This window comes from Eubalaena glacialis, chromosome 13 (assembly GCF_028564815.1).
Source record: "Eubalaena glacialis isolate mEubGla1 chromosome 13, mEubGla1.1.hap2.+ XY, whole genome shotgun sequence".
Lineage (NCBI taxonomy): Eukaryota > Metazoa > Chordata > Mammalia > Artiodactyla > Balaenidae > Eubalaena > Eubalaena glacialis.
In genome coordinates this window covers 59,886,979-59,903,725 of record NC_083728.1, presented here as the reverse complement: position 1 = coordinate 59,903,725, position 16,747 = coordinate 59,886,979, and the positions used below count along the sequence as shown (strand labels likewise).

General features: G+C 51.7%; 1 protein-coding gene across 1 annotated transcript; it reads left to right on the top strand.

Annotated features, from left to right (window-relative positions):
- Positions 1-4,867: 4,867 nt before the first annotated feature.
- C13H16orf89 (chromosome 13 C16orf89 homolog) lies at positions 4,868-16,732 on the top strand. Its single transcript, XM_061209853.1, has 8 exons — positions 4,868-5,084; positions 8,901-9,050; positions 10,443-10,593; positions 11,897-12,014; positions 13,371-13,506; positions 14,176-14,280; positions 15,748-15,834; positions 16,602-16,732. The coding sequence occupies exons 1-8, from the start codon at positions 4,874-4,876 to the stop codon at positions 16,730-16,732; spliced, it is 1,089 nt and encodes a 362-aa protein (XP_061065836.1). The 5' UTR covers positions 4,868-4,873.
- The last annotated feature ends 15 nt before the right edge of the window (positions 16,733-16,747 follow it).

Here is a 16,747-nt window from a genome sequence, read left to right as displayed (position 1 = left end):
CACAAGCAGCATGGCACAGCCAAAAAAGAAAAAAAAAAGAAAGTAAAAAATAGAGACAGAGAGAAGGACAATGAAGGAAATAAAAACCAGAATGATTTTAAGTATCCATAGTAAGAAGGGAAAATTTCCCCACTGACCCTACTGTCTCACCTCCCAAAGTAACCACACTAAAGAGTTTTGTGTGGATCTATGTGACAGCGCTTTGACTTTGAAAGGGGTCCCCTTGAAGCCACCCCCTCTGCCCTCGCCTTGGGAGCTGCCCCAGAACCTGCACGGTCAGGCACAGCGACCACCTGCCCTCAGCCCCACCTCACCCACCCACATATTAGACAAATGACACAGCGCCTCCTCCCTTGATGAGAGCCTGGACGGGGCAACACCAGGGACCCTAGAACCCAGCTCAGGACTTGGCATGTAGCTCATTTGCTTCTCCCAATAGCCCTGTGACTCCCCTTCTTACAGATGAGGTCACTGAAGGTCACAACATTAGGGAGTGTGTGGCAGAGGCAGGGCTTGAAACCTTAGGGTAGAAGAGGGTAAGGAAGGACGAGTACATACGTACGGATGGAGGGATGGGCAGACAGACACCATGGGCGGCCTCGTTAATGCCCCAGTTCCCAGGGAGGCCTCTGCCTTCGGTTACATTGCCAGGGGTGTGAAGCTGGAACACATGCCCTGCCCACTCCGGGCACCCTCTGAGGTGGGACGGGGCTGGGATCCAGAGACCTCGGCCTCAGGGGTGCCTTGATCTTGAGCAAGTCACTCTCTATTAGTTGGCTTTCCTGACCTGTAAATTAAGGGAGGGGGACTTCACATCTCAGAGAGCCCCTCTTGTTCTGATGATCTAAGAGGATAAGGACCAGGCGCCATGGTTGTGACAAACCAGAGGTAAACGCCTCGTCCTGGAATATGAAAGCCTGATTGAGGAAGGCATTGGGATCGTTTCTCTAGGGAGATAGAGAAGCAGGATGCATCACAAGCCAGTCCTGCTTGTACTGCTGGCCCACTTGGCCAACATCACACATGAAATTCAGTCCTCCCAGAGGTCAAAAGGGTACTGTTTCCCTTTCCAGAGACAGGAGGCTGAACCTTGGCAGAATTTCCACGATTAAGATGTGGACTCGGGGTACTTCCCTGGTGGCGCAGTGGTTAAGAATCCACCTGCCAATGCAGGGGACACGGGTTTGAGCCCTGGTCCGGGAAGATCCCACATGCTATGGAGCACCTAAGCCCATGCACCATAACTACTGAGCCTGTGCTCTAGAGCCCGCGAGCCACAAGTACTGAGCCTGTGTGCCATAACTACTGAAGTCCGCGCGCCTAGAGCCCGTGCTCCGCAACAAGAGAAGCCACCACAATGAGAAGCCCGGGCACTGCAACGAAGAGTAGCCCCCACTCGCCGCAACAAGAGAAAGCCCCGTGCACAGCAACGAAGACCGAACGCAGCCAAAAATAAATTTAAAAATAATAATAATAAAAATTTAAAAAGAAGAAGAAAAAAAAAGATGTGGACTCAGGTGTTGGAATCCCTGAACCACCTCATCCTAGCTGTGAGACGGGGTCAAAATAAGTCACTTTCCCCCCAGAACCTCAGATTTTAAGTTACAAAAGGGGATAAGAATAGTACCCACTTGAGAGGTTGTTGTAGGGGTTAACAGAAGTGATGATAGTGACAGGCTTCACCTGGAACAGTCGTTCTCAGCGGCACACCCAAGCCAGCAAAAAACGGTTCTTGAGGAGTAAAGAAAAACTTACTTTTTTAATGTATAAAACACAGATATAGATACAGCACACAAACAAATATGCAATATATCTGCAGTATTAAAATTTCACCAGGGGATTTCCCTGGTGGTCCAGTGGTAACGAATCCGCCTTACAATGCAGGGGATGCGGGTTCGATCCCTGGTCAGGGCACTAAGATCCCACATGCCACGGGGCCACTAAGCCCTCATGCCACAACTACTGAGCTCGCACGCCTCAACTAGAGCCCACATGCCGCAAACTACAGAGCCCACATGCCCTGGAGCCTAAAAACCACAACTGGAGAAGAGAAAACTCTCATGCCACAACTAGAGAGAAGCCCAAGCACCACCACGAAGAGCCCGCGTGCAGCAACTAAGACCCAATGCAGCCAAAAATAAATAAATAAATCTTTAAAAAAAAATTTTCAACAGGGGACTTCCTTGGCAGTCCAGCGGTTAAGACTCTGTGCTTCCAATGCAGGAGTCATGGGTTCAATCCCTGGTTGGGGAACTAAGACCCCACATGCTGCGCAGTGCGGCCAAACAAAAATTTCACAGGAGTTCTGAACAAAAACTTGTGCAGGAGGAACCCTCCCACATCGCTGGTGGTTGTGGAAAATGGTGCAGCTGCTGTGGAAAGTAGTCTGGCAGTTCATCAGTAAGTTAAACGTAAGTGTACAGTTACCACGTGACCCAGCAATTGCACTCCTAGGCGTATACCCTAGAGAACTGAAGACAGGTTTTCAAATAAAAGCCCGTAAATGAATGTTTATATCACCATCATTTACAGTAGCAGAAAGATGGAAACAACTCAAGTGCCCATCAGCTGATGAATGGATAACATATGATCTATCCATACAGTGGAATATTTTTCAGGCATAAAAAAGGAATGAAGCACTGATTCATGCTACAAGATAGATGAACTTTGAAAACGTTATGCTCAGTGAAAGAAGTCAGACACAAAAGGTCACATATTGAATGAGAACTTGTGTGAAATGTCAAGAGTAGGCAAATCCACGGAACCAGAAAGCAGAGTAGTGGTTGCCAGGGGCTGAGGTCAGGGGGGATGGGGAGTGATTGCTGATGGATGTGGGGTTTCTTTTTTGGGTGATGAAAATATTTCAGAATTAGACAGTGGTGGTGTTTGCACAACTTTGTGAATATACTTTAAGAGACACTGCCAAAGTGTATACTTTAAAAGGGCATGTGAATTTGTAACAGGGAAGAGCTAAATTGGACTCCATGTTCAATCTGTTTCTTTGACTTTAACCTTTGCTTTTCATTGCTTTTGTTATTACAATCATACATAATGGCCTGCCTCAGGGAACCCTGCCCCTCTGCCTGAAAGTTAAACTGCCTCTGTTCAGCTCACAGGGAGGTAATCTGACCCCGCTCACCTGTGGATGGCTTCAAGAAAGAACCAGGGGATTTTTGCAATTATGGCCTTTTTACTTTACTTCCTCATCTCCTCCCCTTCTCTGTACTATAAAAGAAACTGGCATCCAAACCCCATAAGATGGTTTACCGGAGACACTAGTCTGCCATCTTCTCGGTCTGCCAGCTTTCCGAATAAAGTCGTATTCCTTCCCTCAACACCTCGTCTCCCCATTCACTGGCCTGTCATGCGGCGAGCGGAGCGAGCTTGGACTCGGTAACAAATTATATCTCAAAAAAGCTATTATTTTTAAATGTTCACGGGGAAATGTCTTAAAAGGCTAGAGAAGGGCAAGAAGGAAAAATAAAAAGATTGAGAAACCCTGACCTGGAGCCTGCCCACAAGAAACATCAGATGCACATTTTGGTGGTGGTATTTTTATTATTCTTACAGATCTATAATCTCTTAACTGAAACCCTGGGGACCAAATATGTTTCTGAATTCAGATTTCTTTAGAAAGGGCATATGGCATGCATACACGTAGTAGTCCCAGCGAGGTTCGGGACAGCACCCAGTACTCCAACAGTGACATTTTGCAGGGAAACAGATGTACTTTCACAGTGAGTGAGCTGCATGAGGGCGCCAAGTCCTCACTGTCCCGATACGAGAAGCACACGTGGCTGTGGGGCTCTTGAAATGTACCCAGCCTGAGCTGAAATGTGCCACGAGTGTAATACTCCCCAGATTTCAAAGACTTTGTAGGAGAAAAATGATATTAAAAAAAGAATGCAAAAAGTTAATTTTTATTGATTTTTCATGTTGACAGCAAGTTGAAAAGATAATATTTTGGATATTGGGATCTATTTGTTCAAATAAAATAGATTGTTAAAATTCATTTCACCTGCTCCTCTGCTTTTTTTTAATGTGGCCACTAGACGATTTTGAAGCACCCACGAAGCTCGCCCTTTGTAGCTCATATTCTGTCCCTACTGGACAGGCTCCACTCTGAGAAATCCTCTCTTCAGTTCAGGGGGCAGGTGTGCCCTCAAATGAGCTTATCCCACACTTATTTTTTAAAAAGGGACTTCCCTGGTGGCCCAGTGGTAAAGAATCCGCCTTGCAATGCAGGGGATGCGGGTTCGATCCCTGGTCAGGGACTAAGATCCCACATGCCGCCGGGCAACTAAGCCTGCGTGCCACAACTACTGAGCTCACGTGCCTCAACTAGAAAGAGAAAACCCGCACGCCACAACTAGGGAGAAGCCCACGCGCCACAACAAAGAGTCCGCGTCCTGCATCGAAAGATCCCGCACGCTGCAACTTAAGACCCGACGCAGCCAAAAAAAATAAATAAAATTAAAAGAAAAAAACCAAAAAAAACTTTGCAATCGCTAGATCAAAGATAGCCTGCGGGCCTGGAGAGTCGGGGTGAGAAGGAAAGGGTAGGCCCCTCTCTCCAGCCTTCGGCCAGCTGGCTCCTGCGGGCCTGGAGAGTCAGGAGTGAGAAGGAAAAGGTAGGCCCCTCTCTCCAGCCTTCGGCCAGCTGGCTCCATGTCCAGGGCTGCCACCCCCAGAGTCAGTCCCCTGCAGCTGCCCTTTGCGAGCTCTCCCGCCCAGGCCACCCCCAGCTGCTGGATCAGCCCTACCCGGCCACTCCTCTGCAGCTCTGCAGGGAAAGGGGGAGGAGGAGGAGGGAGTGTGGAGGCGGGCTGGCCCGGGGCTGAAGCACCCCCCAGACTCTCGCAGAAGGCCAGCCATGTCCAGCCCAGGGCTCCTGCTCCTCCTGCTCTTGTTGCTGGCACCCCGGCCACTGCAGCCCTCCTTGCTGCCACCGCCGGACACCCCAGAGGGCAAGGCCACCATCACGGGCCTCATCCTCTCTGCGCTGGAGAGAGCCACGTCCTTCCTGAAGAAGAGGCTGCCCGAAATCAACCTGGATGGTGTGGTGGGCTTCCGGGTGCTGGAAGGTGGGTGCACTTTCGTTGTCCCGGACTGGCCACCGGGAATCCAGTTCTCTGCCTGTCACCTGCCTGCTCTGCACCCCTGGGACCTGCCCACCTTCTGGTCCCCAAATAGTCTGCTTTAACTATAAGGAAAGAGGGGCACAGGGTGGCTTGCTCCTTTTGGGTGTCTGGAGCCCCGCTGTGATCAATTTTTTTAGAAGCAGGAAGGAGTCAGAGGCCCCTCAAGAAAAGATTTGGAAATTATTATTTTCCCAGGAGGAAATGATTCATTTGACAGTCCCTTCCTCCTGACATGCCAGGACAAAAGCGGGCAGAGGGAGTGTGCCCTGTGAAGGGGTAGTCACAGGAGGGTGGCAGCCTCAGCTCCCACCACGTCCAGCCAAAGCTGCCTGAAGTCTCCTAGAAAAGGGCCAAGTGTTTGTTCAGCTTTGAGGGATATAAGATCTCCAAGGAGGGGGCTGGAGACAGGCCAAGAAAAACAGGGAGCCACCCCACACACACACCACAGGTTGCAGGGAGCCGCTCCCTGACCCAAGTGACAAAGAGCCAGCTTGGTGTCGGCCTGGGGCTCTGGCTGGCCCCACTCCTGTATCACCCCTTCTGCGTTGCCAGGGCTGCTTTCCACCCACCAGGACTCCAGATCCCAGCAGGAGGTGGGGCTCTGGGATGGGTCTGCACCTGCATCTTGGCCTCACTGCCTCGGGGCCTCCTTGTGTCCTCCCCACACGCCTGACCCCCCCCCTCCCCCAGGCTGCATCCTGGAGACCCTCAAGATCCCGGTCCCCTCCCCTCCAGGCCAGGACCAGTGTGCGGCAAGACAGATGCCATGGTCTCCTTCTTTTAACCCCAGCCCTGTCTTAATCCTCTAGAAATTAATCATAATAAACACGCAGGGCCAGTTTCCCCATTAGGTGCACGATACTTTTAGGGACCCATGAAAATGTTTTAATTTCTCTGAAAATAGGAAGAAAGATGTGAACTTTTTTTTTTTTTTTTTTGGCGATGCCACGCAGCTTGCAGGATCTCAGTTCCTTGACCAGGGATTGAACCCAGGCCACAGCAGTGAAAGCTTGGCCACTAGGCTAGGCCACCAGGGAAGTCCCAAAAAGTGAACTTTTAGGTCAAAGAAAATGCTTTAATATATTACATTCCATCTTTATCTGTCTTTATACCATCCCAGTTGTAAAGCAATCTTCAATGTACTTTTTTAATGGAGGAGGGGGCCAACAAAGGCAAAAGCGTCTCGGGCCCACGAAGCCTCGACAGGGCCCCACAAACACGCCTGGGTGCTGCCTGGGCACCTGCCACATGTAATCACCCAACAACCCAGAGAGGGTGCTCTGTTTTGCTCCTTCTACAGGTGGGGAAATTGAGGCACAGAGAGGTTCAGTGGCCTCCTGACACCTCACAGCTGATAAGAAGGGGGTCTAGGATTCAAATCCACCTGCTGTAACACCCCTTGAGGGCAATGTGGCCATCGTCCTGACTTTTATGTCCCCCCTGGGTGCTGAGCACAGCACTGGTCGTGGAGAAGTGGTTGAATGAACATTCCAGATCGTGGTGACAGGCTCTTAGTAGCAGCCCCATGGGTCTGTGTTTCCTTATGGAGAGGGAGGGGAGGGGCAGGTGGCTACCTGGGCTCCGTGCCCTCTGGGGTGCCCGCGACAGTAAAAGCTGATGTTCACTGGGTACCCGCTAAGCACTGGCAGACCTGAGTGCACACGTGGGGTGTTCACTGACTTCTCCCCATAACCCTTGACATAAATCCATTATTATTATCATCCCCTTTTTGCCAAGGAGGGGATAGGCTTTAGAAAATGTCCGAGGTCACACAGCGAGTCAGAGGAGGTAGATTCGAACCCTGCACTGTCTGACTCTGCACTGTTCTTTGAGTCATTCCAGGGCAGCAGCAGCTGGAAGGAGGGAAGCGGTGGTCCAAGTGGGCGCCACGTAACAGCCTCAACCAGGGCCGCACCCTCCTCCCCTCTCCACGGTCGCTGCCCCTTCTCCTTGCAATAACCGATTGCTGCACAACAAATTACCCCAGGATTTAGCTGCTTGAAACCACAACAGTTGTTATCACATGGTTTTTATGGGTCAGGAATCCAGGAGCAGCTTAGCTGGGTGGTTCTGACTCAGGTTGCCATCCAGAGGCCAGCGGAGCTGTGGTCATCTGAAGGCTTCACTGGGGCTGGAGGAGCCACCTCGCTCACTCACAGGCCTGGAGCGGTGGTGCTGGCTAGTGGCTGGGGGCCTCGGTTCCCCACAACACGGGCCCCTCCCTGGGCTGCTTGAGCATCCTCACAATGTGGCGGCCACTTCACCCAGAGCGAGTGACCCAGGAGAGAGCCAGGTGGAAGCCTCAATGTCTTTTACAACAGAGCCTTGGAAGTCACGTGTCACTATTTCCCTAAGTTCTTGTTGGTTTCACAGGTCAGCCCCATTCCAAGTGGGAGGGGGCTGAAGGGGCGTGAAAATTAGCTGCCTACCACAGCACTCCTTCTGAGGGTCCTGCCTGCATTCTCAGCCTTCGCAGGAGAGAGAGAAGGGGTTCACATTCTGGAAGGAGTCCAGTAGCAACAAAATACCCATTGATCGCCCGGGTCCTCTCCGCTTGGGGCTAGACAGGTGGACATTGACCTAAGAGAGCAAAGGGTCCCTCCAGCTGCCTCTGTCAGCCATGAGGGGGTTCCAGAATGTAGCAGCAGCTGCCACACATGCAGGAAGAAACAGAAACAAGCCTCAGGACCCAGGATCACCATGAGGCCAGGTTGGGTTCACCTGGTCTCTTTGATGATTCAGCATCCCTCCTGGGTGCCACTGCAGGACCCTCCATCTACAGGTAGAGCCAATGGTCTAGAACAAGGCTTCAGAACTAGACTGCCTGGTTCGAGTTCAGAGAGGGAGCCAAGTTGGGGGAGGGTGTCACAGAGCCCATCACCCCACAAGACTAGCTCAGCACCCTCCTTAAACCTCGTCCACCCTCCCCCACACAGTGCCCTATCTAAAGGCAACTGCCCTACATCATCTCACCCTCTCAGCCCTGCACTGATGCTCTCCCTCACATCTCCTCTCTTTCTGGCTACCTCGTGACCTCCTCTTCCAGCCACCACCATCCTCTCCTACCACTGCTAGTCCACAGGGCACCTCTGGGAGAATTAGAAAAAGGTGCCACCTTTCTTAAGTCACTTGACTGCCATCTGCTGGAAAATTGTCTTAAAGCATGTTACAAACCCATGATATTAGTGTGTGCTGCCTTTGTGCAGTGTACAACCTGCTCAACTGTACACAGTGGCTCTCCACTCTGCAATCTGGGTCCCTCCCTCATATTTTTCTCCTGGACCGCAAACCCTAAGTCTCTCTGACTAATAGTAATAGCTAAACTTTATTAAGTGCTTCCTTTGCACTCTGGACAATGTTAAGTCCTCTGTATGCATTAGCTCATTTAATCCTTATGACCCCCTTCCCCAAGGAGTAAGGACTATCATTATCTTCATTCTACAGATGAAGAAAGTGAAGCAGAGAGAAATTAACTGACTTTCTCTGGTCACCCAACAAGAAAGCATTAGAGTCAGGATTTGGACCCTGGCCCCCCTCCAGAAATCAAGCTCTTAGCCACCACTTTCCCTCACTCTGGCCCCACCCCCAGTACCCAGCTGAGCCCCACAGAGGCCTAATTTTCAAAAAGCTCAGCGAATTTTTTCCCCTCAGGAGCTGGAAGAAGCTGAGAGGCTCAGTAAGCATTATAACTGGGGATATTTTTTTCCTGCCCATGTGGTTTGTCCAATGTTGGAATGAATGAACTCTGCTCTCGCCCAGTGCAGCTCAAAGGCATTCAGGAGAAGTGGGCCCGGGACCCCCAGGTGCAGCCACTCGGCCTGCGTGCGGGGAAGCTGGCGGAAAAGCTGGCTCCTCTTCTCCACAGATCCATCTTCTACCTCAACCTGAGTGACCCCAAGTACCTAAGAGGTAAGAGCGTGGGTGGAGTCCTGTTTCTTCAGGAACACAGACAGCTTCTGGGAGTGTCTACTGAAATAACCTAGTGGAGCTCCTTCCGGTGTAAGGGAGGGTCCAGGATGATCTGTAACCAGCTGCCCTGGGGATGTTTGGTCATCCTTGACTTCAGCTTGAGATGACCTCTCCCACCCACACAGAGCCAGTGGAAAGTAGGGAACGGGTCTCCCTCATTTGTTCAGCTCACGTCCAGGCTTGGGGGCCTCCATCCTAAACCAGAGGAGAGGGAGGTTAGAGATCTAAAAGGTAATCCGGCCCTTTGCATGGCAAACATTAGTATCTTTTTTTTTTTTTAATTTTCTTCTTTTTTTTTAGTTTATTTTTTGGCTGCATTGGGTCTTCATTGCTGCACGCGGGCTTTCTCTAGTTGCAGCAAGCGGGGGCTACTCTTCGTTGCGGTGCGCAGGCTTCTCATCATGGTGGCTTCTCTTGTTGCGGAGCACAGGCTCTAGAGGGCACGGGCTTCAGTAGTTGTGGCGTGTGGGCTCAGTAGTTGTGGCTTGCGGGCTCTAGAGCGCAGGCTCGGTAGTTGTGAACGTGGGCTTTGTTGCTCCACGGCATATGGGATCTTCCCAGACCAGGGCTCAAACCCATGTCCCCTGTATTGGCAGGCGGATTCTTAACCACTGTACCACCAGGGAAGTCCCCAAACATTAGCATCTTGCTAGCATCTTTCTTGTGCCCTATAATGCAGAGCCTCTGTCTCTTTGTCAGCCTTGAGTCACCCTACCAAGAGCCCCACCCTATAAGCCCTGGCCTGAGTTGTTCCTGGGTGGGGGTGGGTGGGTGGGTATATAAACCAGCTCCTTGTATGGTCCAGCCCTGCCTCCCAGGCTCCCAGCTCCCAGGTCCATGGGGGTGAGTGGGGAGATAACTGGCCAGACATCATGACCAGACCCCAGCCCTCCCGAGCTTCGGCCTGCCCCTCTGCAGTCGGCGTCCCCCACCCTCTCCCAGGCCTGGTCCTTAAGACCATCCCAACCCGTATCACCGTGAAGTCTGTTCCCTAAGAGCTCCACATTCTAACGGAACAAAAGGTGGCAACTAAACCTACTTATATGTCTCAAGCTTCCATGAGATGTGATAGATTTAGTCAGAGCCCGTCCCAACACTGTTCCTAGTGATTTTTTTAAATTTTTTTAGAGAAAGAGCTTCCTGAGTGTTTCAAATGCAGTGTCCAACCCTCAGGCAAGGCTTGGAGCCCTGAAGGCACCCGAGTGTGCTCAGGGCTGCCGGGGGGAGGGACAGCCAGTTCCTGGGCTCAAAACCACAGGAACCTGGGGGGCGGTTAAGCTTGGCATGGCTCACTGCTCCTGGGTCTCCCTGCAACCCTCTCCTCTCTGCCAGAGTTCCAGCCAGCCATTGAGCCTGGGTTTTGGAAGCTCCCGCACGTCTGGATCCGCACCAAGGCCTCCATGGTCTACGCCACGTCTGAGCAGCAGGGCTCCTTCTCAGAGGAGCACAGTGACCTGTGCCTGGTGCAGCTGCTGGGAGCCGGGTGGGCCCCCTGGATGGGCCCCGCTTCCTGAAAACCCCAAAGTGCTTGCCCCCCGCCAGTCCTCCCAGCCCACTCGCTCTCCAAATCCCCAGGGGTTTGGGCAAAATGAGGCGCTAGCTCCCCCAAGAGCTGTTCCTTCTCCCACCCTCATCACTGTGAGTCAGCCCCCCTCTCTCCACCCGAGGCTTCCAGCCCGCTCCAATCACCTACCTCCACGCCCTGCACTCCCCAACTGGCTGGTCTCCCCACACCAGAGGGATCTTTCCAAAAAGCACATCTGAACACCCCACCCCAGTGTGAAGCTTCCTTGTTCTCAGGAAAAGCCCCAACTCCTCTGCCCTTCCAGGTCCCCAGGCCACTCCGGTCCAGGCCCTGGGGCCTCTCTTCAGACTCTCAAAGGCACCAGCTCCCTCCCACTTAAAGCCTTTGCCTGTGCCCGGCAGTCGCCTCCGTGGGGCCTCCTCCCACCCTGCCCTACCCCAGGCCCTGTGCCTAAGTAACTCTGCTCACACTTGAGGGCCAGCTCCAGCATTCTTCCTCCAGAACCTTCCCTGACCCCACTGCAGGGGGCTGACCACCCATGGTGGACCGGTTCTCCTCTCCAGATGCAGTTCACATTTGTTTTATGGTTCTGTAGAACAAATGTGAACTGCATCTGGCTAGGAGAACCAGTCCCAGAAAGCAGGACAGGGCTGTAGGCCCCAGAAAGAAGGACCCAGCCTAGTTTAGCTCACCTGCTGTGCAGTGGGCTTGGAGCAAACCCCCGAGGGGCAGCCCTAGGTGCAGGGACCCATGGAACCCATGAGCAGAAGGGGCAGCAGGTGCCCGAGCTCCCACCCTCTTAGCATCCTTCAGAGAGGTGTTCGGGCCAGGACACAGCTGGGCTTGCAGAGGGACTATGCTCCAGTGAGGGACCTGCCCTGTCCCTTCCATGGGGCAGGCCAGGCCTGGCACGGGGGGGTGGGCATGCCAGGCCCAGGGATCTGCTGTTCTGGGTTCAAGGATCTGCTGTTTAGGGCAATTCTGGGAAAGATGGTACTTGGGGGTCCCACGGAGAAATGGGAAGTCGCAGCCCCCGGTGGCTCCCCTCACCCAGGATAGCTCCAGCATCGCCTCCCCTGTGCCGGGGGGAACAATGTAGCCAATCCAGACACAGGACACCTGTGTTTATCTGGCACAGCTGTGTGCCTGGACCCTACTGGGGGGTCTAATAACTAGAGGGGGCATCAGGACCAAGAAAGGCTCCATGCCCTCGGGCTTCATTCAGGACGCTTTTAACAGCTTGGAACCACTTCTGCCACAGGACAAACAGCAGCCAGCCCTGCAGGCTCTCTGATTTCTGCAAGACCCTCATGACCAGGCCCGGCTGCTCTGGCTACTGCCTGTCTCATCAGCTGCTCTTCTTCCTCTCGGCCAGAATGGTGAGTGCCTGGCGTGGGCTCAGCCACAGCCCAAGGAGGAGGAAGAATGACTGAAAGGGGCTCGAGACAGTGCGGTTTCGTATGTTCACACCTGGAAAATAAGCAGGTTTTAAACCCCTGCTTCAGACCTCAGGAGGCGGAAGTGAGTAGCCTGTCATTATTCAGCCATGAAATCCAACGACAATGGTGGGGGTGTGGGGATGAGATTCTGTTGCACAGAGAACTCTGCATGCTGAACTGGATCATAGGGCATTAGAAAAAGAGAGAGGGAAGCAGCAGAAAGAACTCAATAAACAACAGATGGAAAAAGGTCTTAGAACAAAGTCAGTAGCTAGCTGCTTCCAGAAAACCAAACCAAGACCAAAACAGCCCCACCATCACTTCTCCTGTGCCCAAACACTCTTCCAAGGCCAAGATTTGCTAGATACACATTTTATTTTATTTTATTTTGGCCTCACCATGGGGCTTGTGGGATCTCAGTTCTCCGACCAGGGAATGAACCCGGGCCATGGCAGTGAAAGCACCGAATCCTAACCACTAGACCACCAGGGAACTCCTGCTAAATACTCATTTTAAACATATATTTATTTATATACAAAGTAGGGCTTGCTATCTCCATTCAAAAATGTTACTCAATGTCCAGAAATTCTTAGCCAAGAAAGGACTTGCTGATTTTGTCTAATAGATTTTTTTATTATTATTTATTTGTAAGCTGTCACAGCCCAGTGTTTTTGTAAATACAATAAAAGCCAAGTTACAAGGAAAGTTATTGTGATTACTAGATTCAGCAGATAGAAAGTTGCTCTGACATATTGCTATAGAAGTTTCCAAAGCCTGTTCTCATCCCCTGTCCTCTCCGTGCAACCGCTCCGCGGCCCAGGCTTTGAGCAGCACTGTAGCTGCCTGCTTGCGGGGTTAGGCTGGAATCAGAATGCGGTGACAGAGCGCTTTAGAGCGCCCCCTAGTGTCGGGCGTCGTGTCAGGCACTTCCAGGTTATGGTACCGCCCACCCCCCCTCCCCGACACGAGCGCCCCTCGGGTGCAGCTCCCATCGGCATCGCCCTTTCCCCATGAAAACCGTTGAGGCTCACAAAGGTTAACTTAGTGGGTGGAAGTCGCACAGCTCCTAAGCTGCAGAGCCGGGGGTCGAACTCAGCTCTCTCTGTCCCCCAGTGACTGAGCCCCACCAGGCTGGGAGTGTGGATAGGGAAGAAATTTTGGGAAAAGGGAAAGGACCTGCCCCAAAGGCAGCCACTTAAAAAACCGTTTCCGAACAGCAGGTCTTTTCCTGTAACAGCGTGCATGTGTGTCGCTCAGACCACCAACTTCCTTGTCTCTTGGTGTTTGTTCCCCCAGAGGGGATGCACGAAGGGGCTGTTCCGCCAGAGCCAGCACTACATGAACCTCTTCTGTGCCAACATGATGGACTTGAACCGGAGAGCTGAGGCCATCGGATATGCCTACTCCACCCGGGACCTCTTCATGGAAAACAGTGGGCCCCCGCATTCTGCTCTAGGAACAAAGCAGCGGGGTGTCCCTGATTCTGGGCACACACACAAACACACACACACACTAGGGCTGCCAGGTTTAGCAAATGAAAATATAAGAGGCCCAGGCAAATTTGAACTTCAGATAAACAACAAATACATTTTTAGTATAAGTGTATCCCAAACATTGCATGGGCTATACTTAATTTTTTTCTTTTTTTAAATTTTTTGGCCACACCGTGTAGCATGCTGGATCTTAGTTCCCCAACCGGGGATCGAACCTGCGTCCCCTGCAGTGGAAGAGTGGAAGCACTTAGTCTTAACCACTGGACCACCAGAGAAGTCCTACTTAACAATTTTTAATTTGTCATTTATTGGAAATAAATTTAAGTGGGCATCCTGTATTTTATCTGCCACTGTTTTGACTGCTTCCTGCCCCAAAAATCTGACCCAGTGACGGAGCTCTGGACAGACTGACCAAGGCAGGACCCAGGTTTCGGGGCCCCTGCTTACTAAGGCAGACCCTCAGGGCTGCCTCCTTGCAGCCACTGTGTTGAGTGCCCACCTCCTGGTGCCGCCTCTCTCTAGCAGGTGGCACCATGGTGGCCTTGGGGAGGGGTAAGAGGTGGGCCTGGGGGGTAGGCCTGCAGAGGGTCCCCTGTCTTTGCTTCCAGTCATGTTCTGTGGAATCGGTGGTTTCTCCGACTTCTACAAACTCCGGTGGCTGGAGGCCATTCTCAGCTGGCAGAAGCCGCAGGAAGGATGCTTTGGGAAGCCAGGTGAGCTGTACTTCCTCCCTGGCTGGGAGCAGGGGTGGGGGTGGGGGCGCTGGGCTTCTATGCCAGTTGGGGAAAGGATGCACTGGTGTTGGGGGGGGTGCAGAGAGAGATGGGCAACATGCATGTCCATGCACACACATGCACGTGCACACACACACACACACACGTGGAAATAGGCTCGGAGTTTTGGAAGCCAAAACTTTGCAGGATGAGAGGCGGTCTTGTTGGAAGATATTGGACCCCTGCACCTGTGTTAACAAATTCATTTCTTCATCAAGTATTCCCTGAGCACCTACTATATGCCAGACACAGTTCTAGGCTCTGGAGAAACTAGGCAGGGAAAAGAGGAAAGAGGAAAAGAGACAGAAACCACCTAAACAAACCAGTAAGTGAAATTCGAGTTCTGATAATGGTTGTGAAGGATACATCAGGCTGAGAGAGAAAAGAACACTGGAGAAGCTTCTTTAGGCAGAATAGTCAGGGGAGATGTCTGAGAGGTGGTGACATAGAAGCAAGGGTGGAGGGAACTATATTCAATATCCTATGATAAACCATAATGGAAAAGAATATGAAAAAGAATATGTATATGTATAACTGAGTCACTTTGCTGTACAGCAGAAATTAAACACAACATTGTAAACTGTACTTCAATAAAATTTGTTTAAAAAGAAGAATCTGGGACTTCCCCACCGGTCCAGTGGTTAAGACTCCATGCTTCCACTTCAGGGGGCACGGGTTCAGGGTTTGATCCCTGGTCAGGGAACTAAGATTCCTACATGCCACTAGTCGTGGCCAAAAATTTTAAAAAATAAAGAATAAAAAGAATAGAGGAAAAGAAAAAGAAGAAGAAGCAGAGGGTGGAAAGGCAGAGGTTGTAGCCCCTTTCCAGCCATGTGACACCAGACAGCTGGTCCTCTTTGGAGTAAGTCACTTCACCTCTCTGAGCCTCAATTTTCCTGTCTATAAATAAATGAGCAAAATAATCTCCACCTTCCTGAGCTGTGAGGAGTAGACATAATACAGATGAAACCACCTAGCTTTTGCCAGGTACAGACAAGGCTCCCAGTAAATGCTGGCTTCCCAAATGAGAAGCTTAGGATGCTCAAAGACCAAAGCTTTTGAAATAAGATAGTCTGTTTTAAAACAGAGGCATTTATAAAATGAAGATTCTCAGGCCTCCAGACCTATAGATTCAGCAGGTGGAGGGGCTGCAGACCCCCATTTTCAATGAGCTCCTCTGGCCATTCTGATATGGGTGATTGGGGGACCACAATTTGGGAAACATCAGTAGATGCAGATTGAGGTGGTGTTGAAGTATCTCTACCCAGGGGCACGAGGAAACTTCCGGAAGAGCCTCCAGATTCAAGAGAAGACTTGAGTTGCTTGAGGTGTTGTGAAGAGTAGGGGGCTTAGCCAGTAATATTTAAAAATCCATCTTGAGAAGTTCACCTTTCATTCTTCTCTCAGCTGCTGAAGATGAAGAATTACCCAAAGCCATTCAGTACCAACAGCATCTTTTGAGAAGAGTGAAGAGGCGAGAAAAACAATTTACAGGTAATGAAAATAACCAAGACATGAAACCAAAACCTAGAAAGGAAACACACGGCTTGCACTCAAGGAAAACAGGCTCCCAGCATCACCCAGGAGCCAGGGTGGAGGGCCTTTGTGTTTGGGAGCTAGAGGGAAGGGTAGGAGTCTCTGATGCCCTCCTCTTTGAAAGTGGGGAGTCCAGAGATGCTGTCTCCAGTGAAGGGAACATAAAAGAGAAGTTTTGGTGTATTACACACTGAAAGTCACAGAGATAACTCCTCTCGGTCAAAGTCTAGTCAGGAAAACAGAACCTGCATCAGGAACTTCAGCAGAGGGAATTGAATATAGGGAACTCAGAGGTGCTGCAAGAGCTGAAAACAGAAAAGGTGAGAAAACACAGACATTAACCACTGCAGGAAGCCCCCATCCTCCCTGGAGGCAGAGCTGGAGGGACCGTGAGAGGAGATGGGGTGAGTGGAGCCTGCAGAGGCTGGACGCAGAGGAGACAGAGAGGGGCAAGGGGAGAAATACCCTGGCTTCTCCCCTCACCCCACCTGTGCCGGCCCGTGGTGGGCAAGGCAGTCTGGGAAATGTAGTTTGGAGGGGTTGGTGCACTGGGGTTTGGAGCAAAGAAGGGCAGAGGGGGGGATCGTTGAGCCAGGGGACAAGTGACGAACACAGTTCTGGTGGCCGCACGTCCCCAGGCTGGCTTCGGGAACATCTGAAAAGTACTCTCAATGGAACGGTGGCCATCCCCCCCAGCACTCACAGCAGGGCCTCTGCCTCCCCAGATGGCTGCTCTTCCCACAACACGGCCATGGCTGTCGCGGCCCTGGGTGGCTTCATCTCCGTCCTGGCGGAACTCCCGCCAGCAGATGGAGAGCTGCAGCCGCCCACACCGACACCACCCAGTAGCCACTGACAAGGATGGTTCCAC

Excerpts from the sequence above, each read along its gene's own strand:
- C13H16orf89 (XM_061209853.1), top strand. The coding sequence starts at position 4,874 with ATGTCCAGCCCAGGGCTCCTGCTCCTCCTGCTCTTGTTGCTGGCACCC. Across the intron at positions 5,085-8,900 it reads GGGCTTCCGGGTGCTGGAAG|TGCAGCTCAAAGGCATTCAG; the intron begins GTGGGTGCACTT and ends GCTCTCGCCCAG. Across the intron at positions 14,281-15,747 it reads AGGATGCTTTGGGAAGCCAG|CTGCTGAAGATGAAGAATTA; the intron begins GTGAGCTGTACT and ends TTCTTCTCTCAG.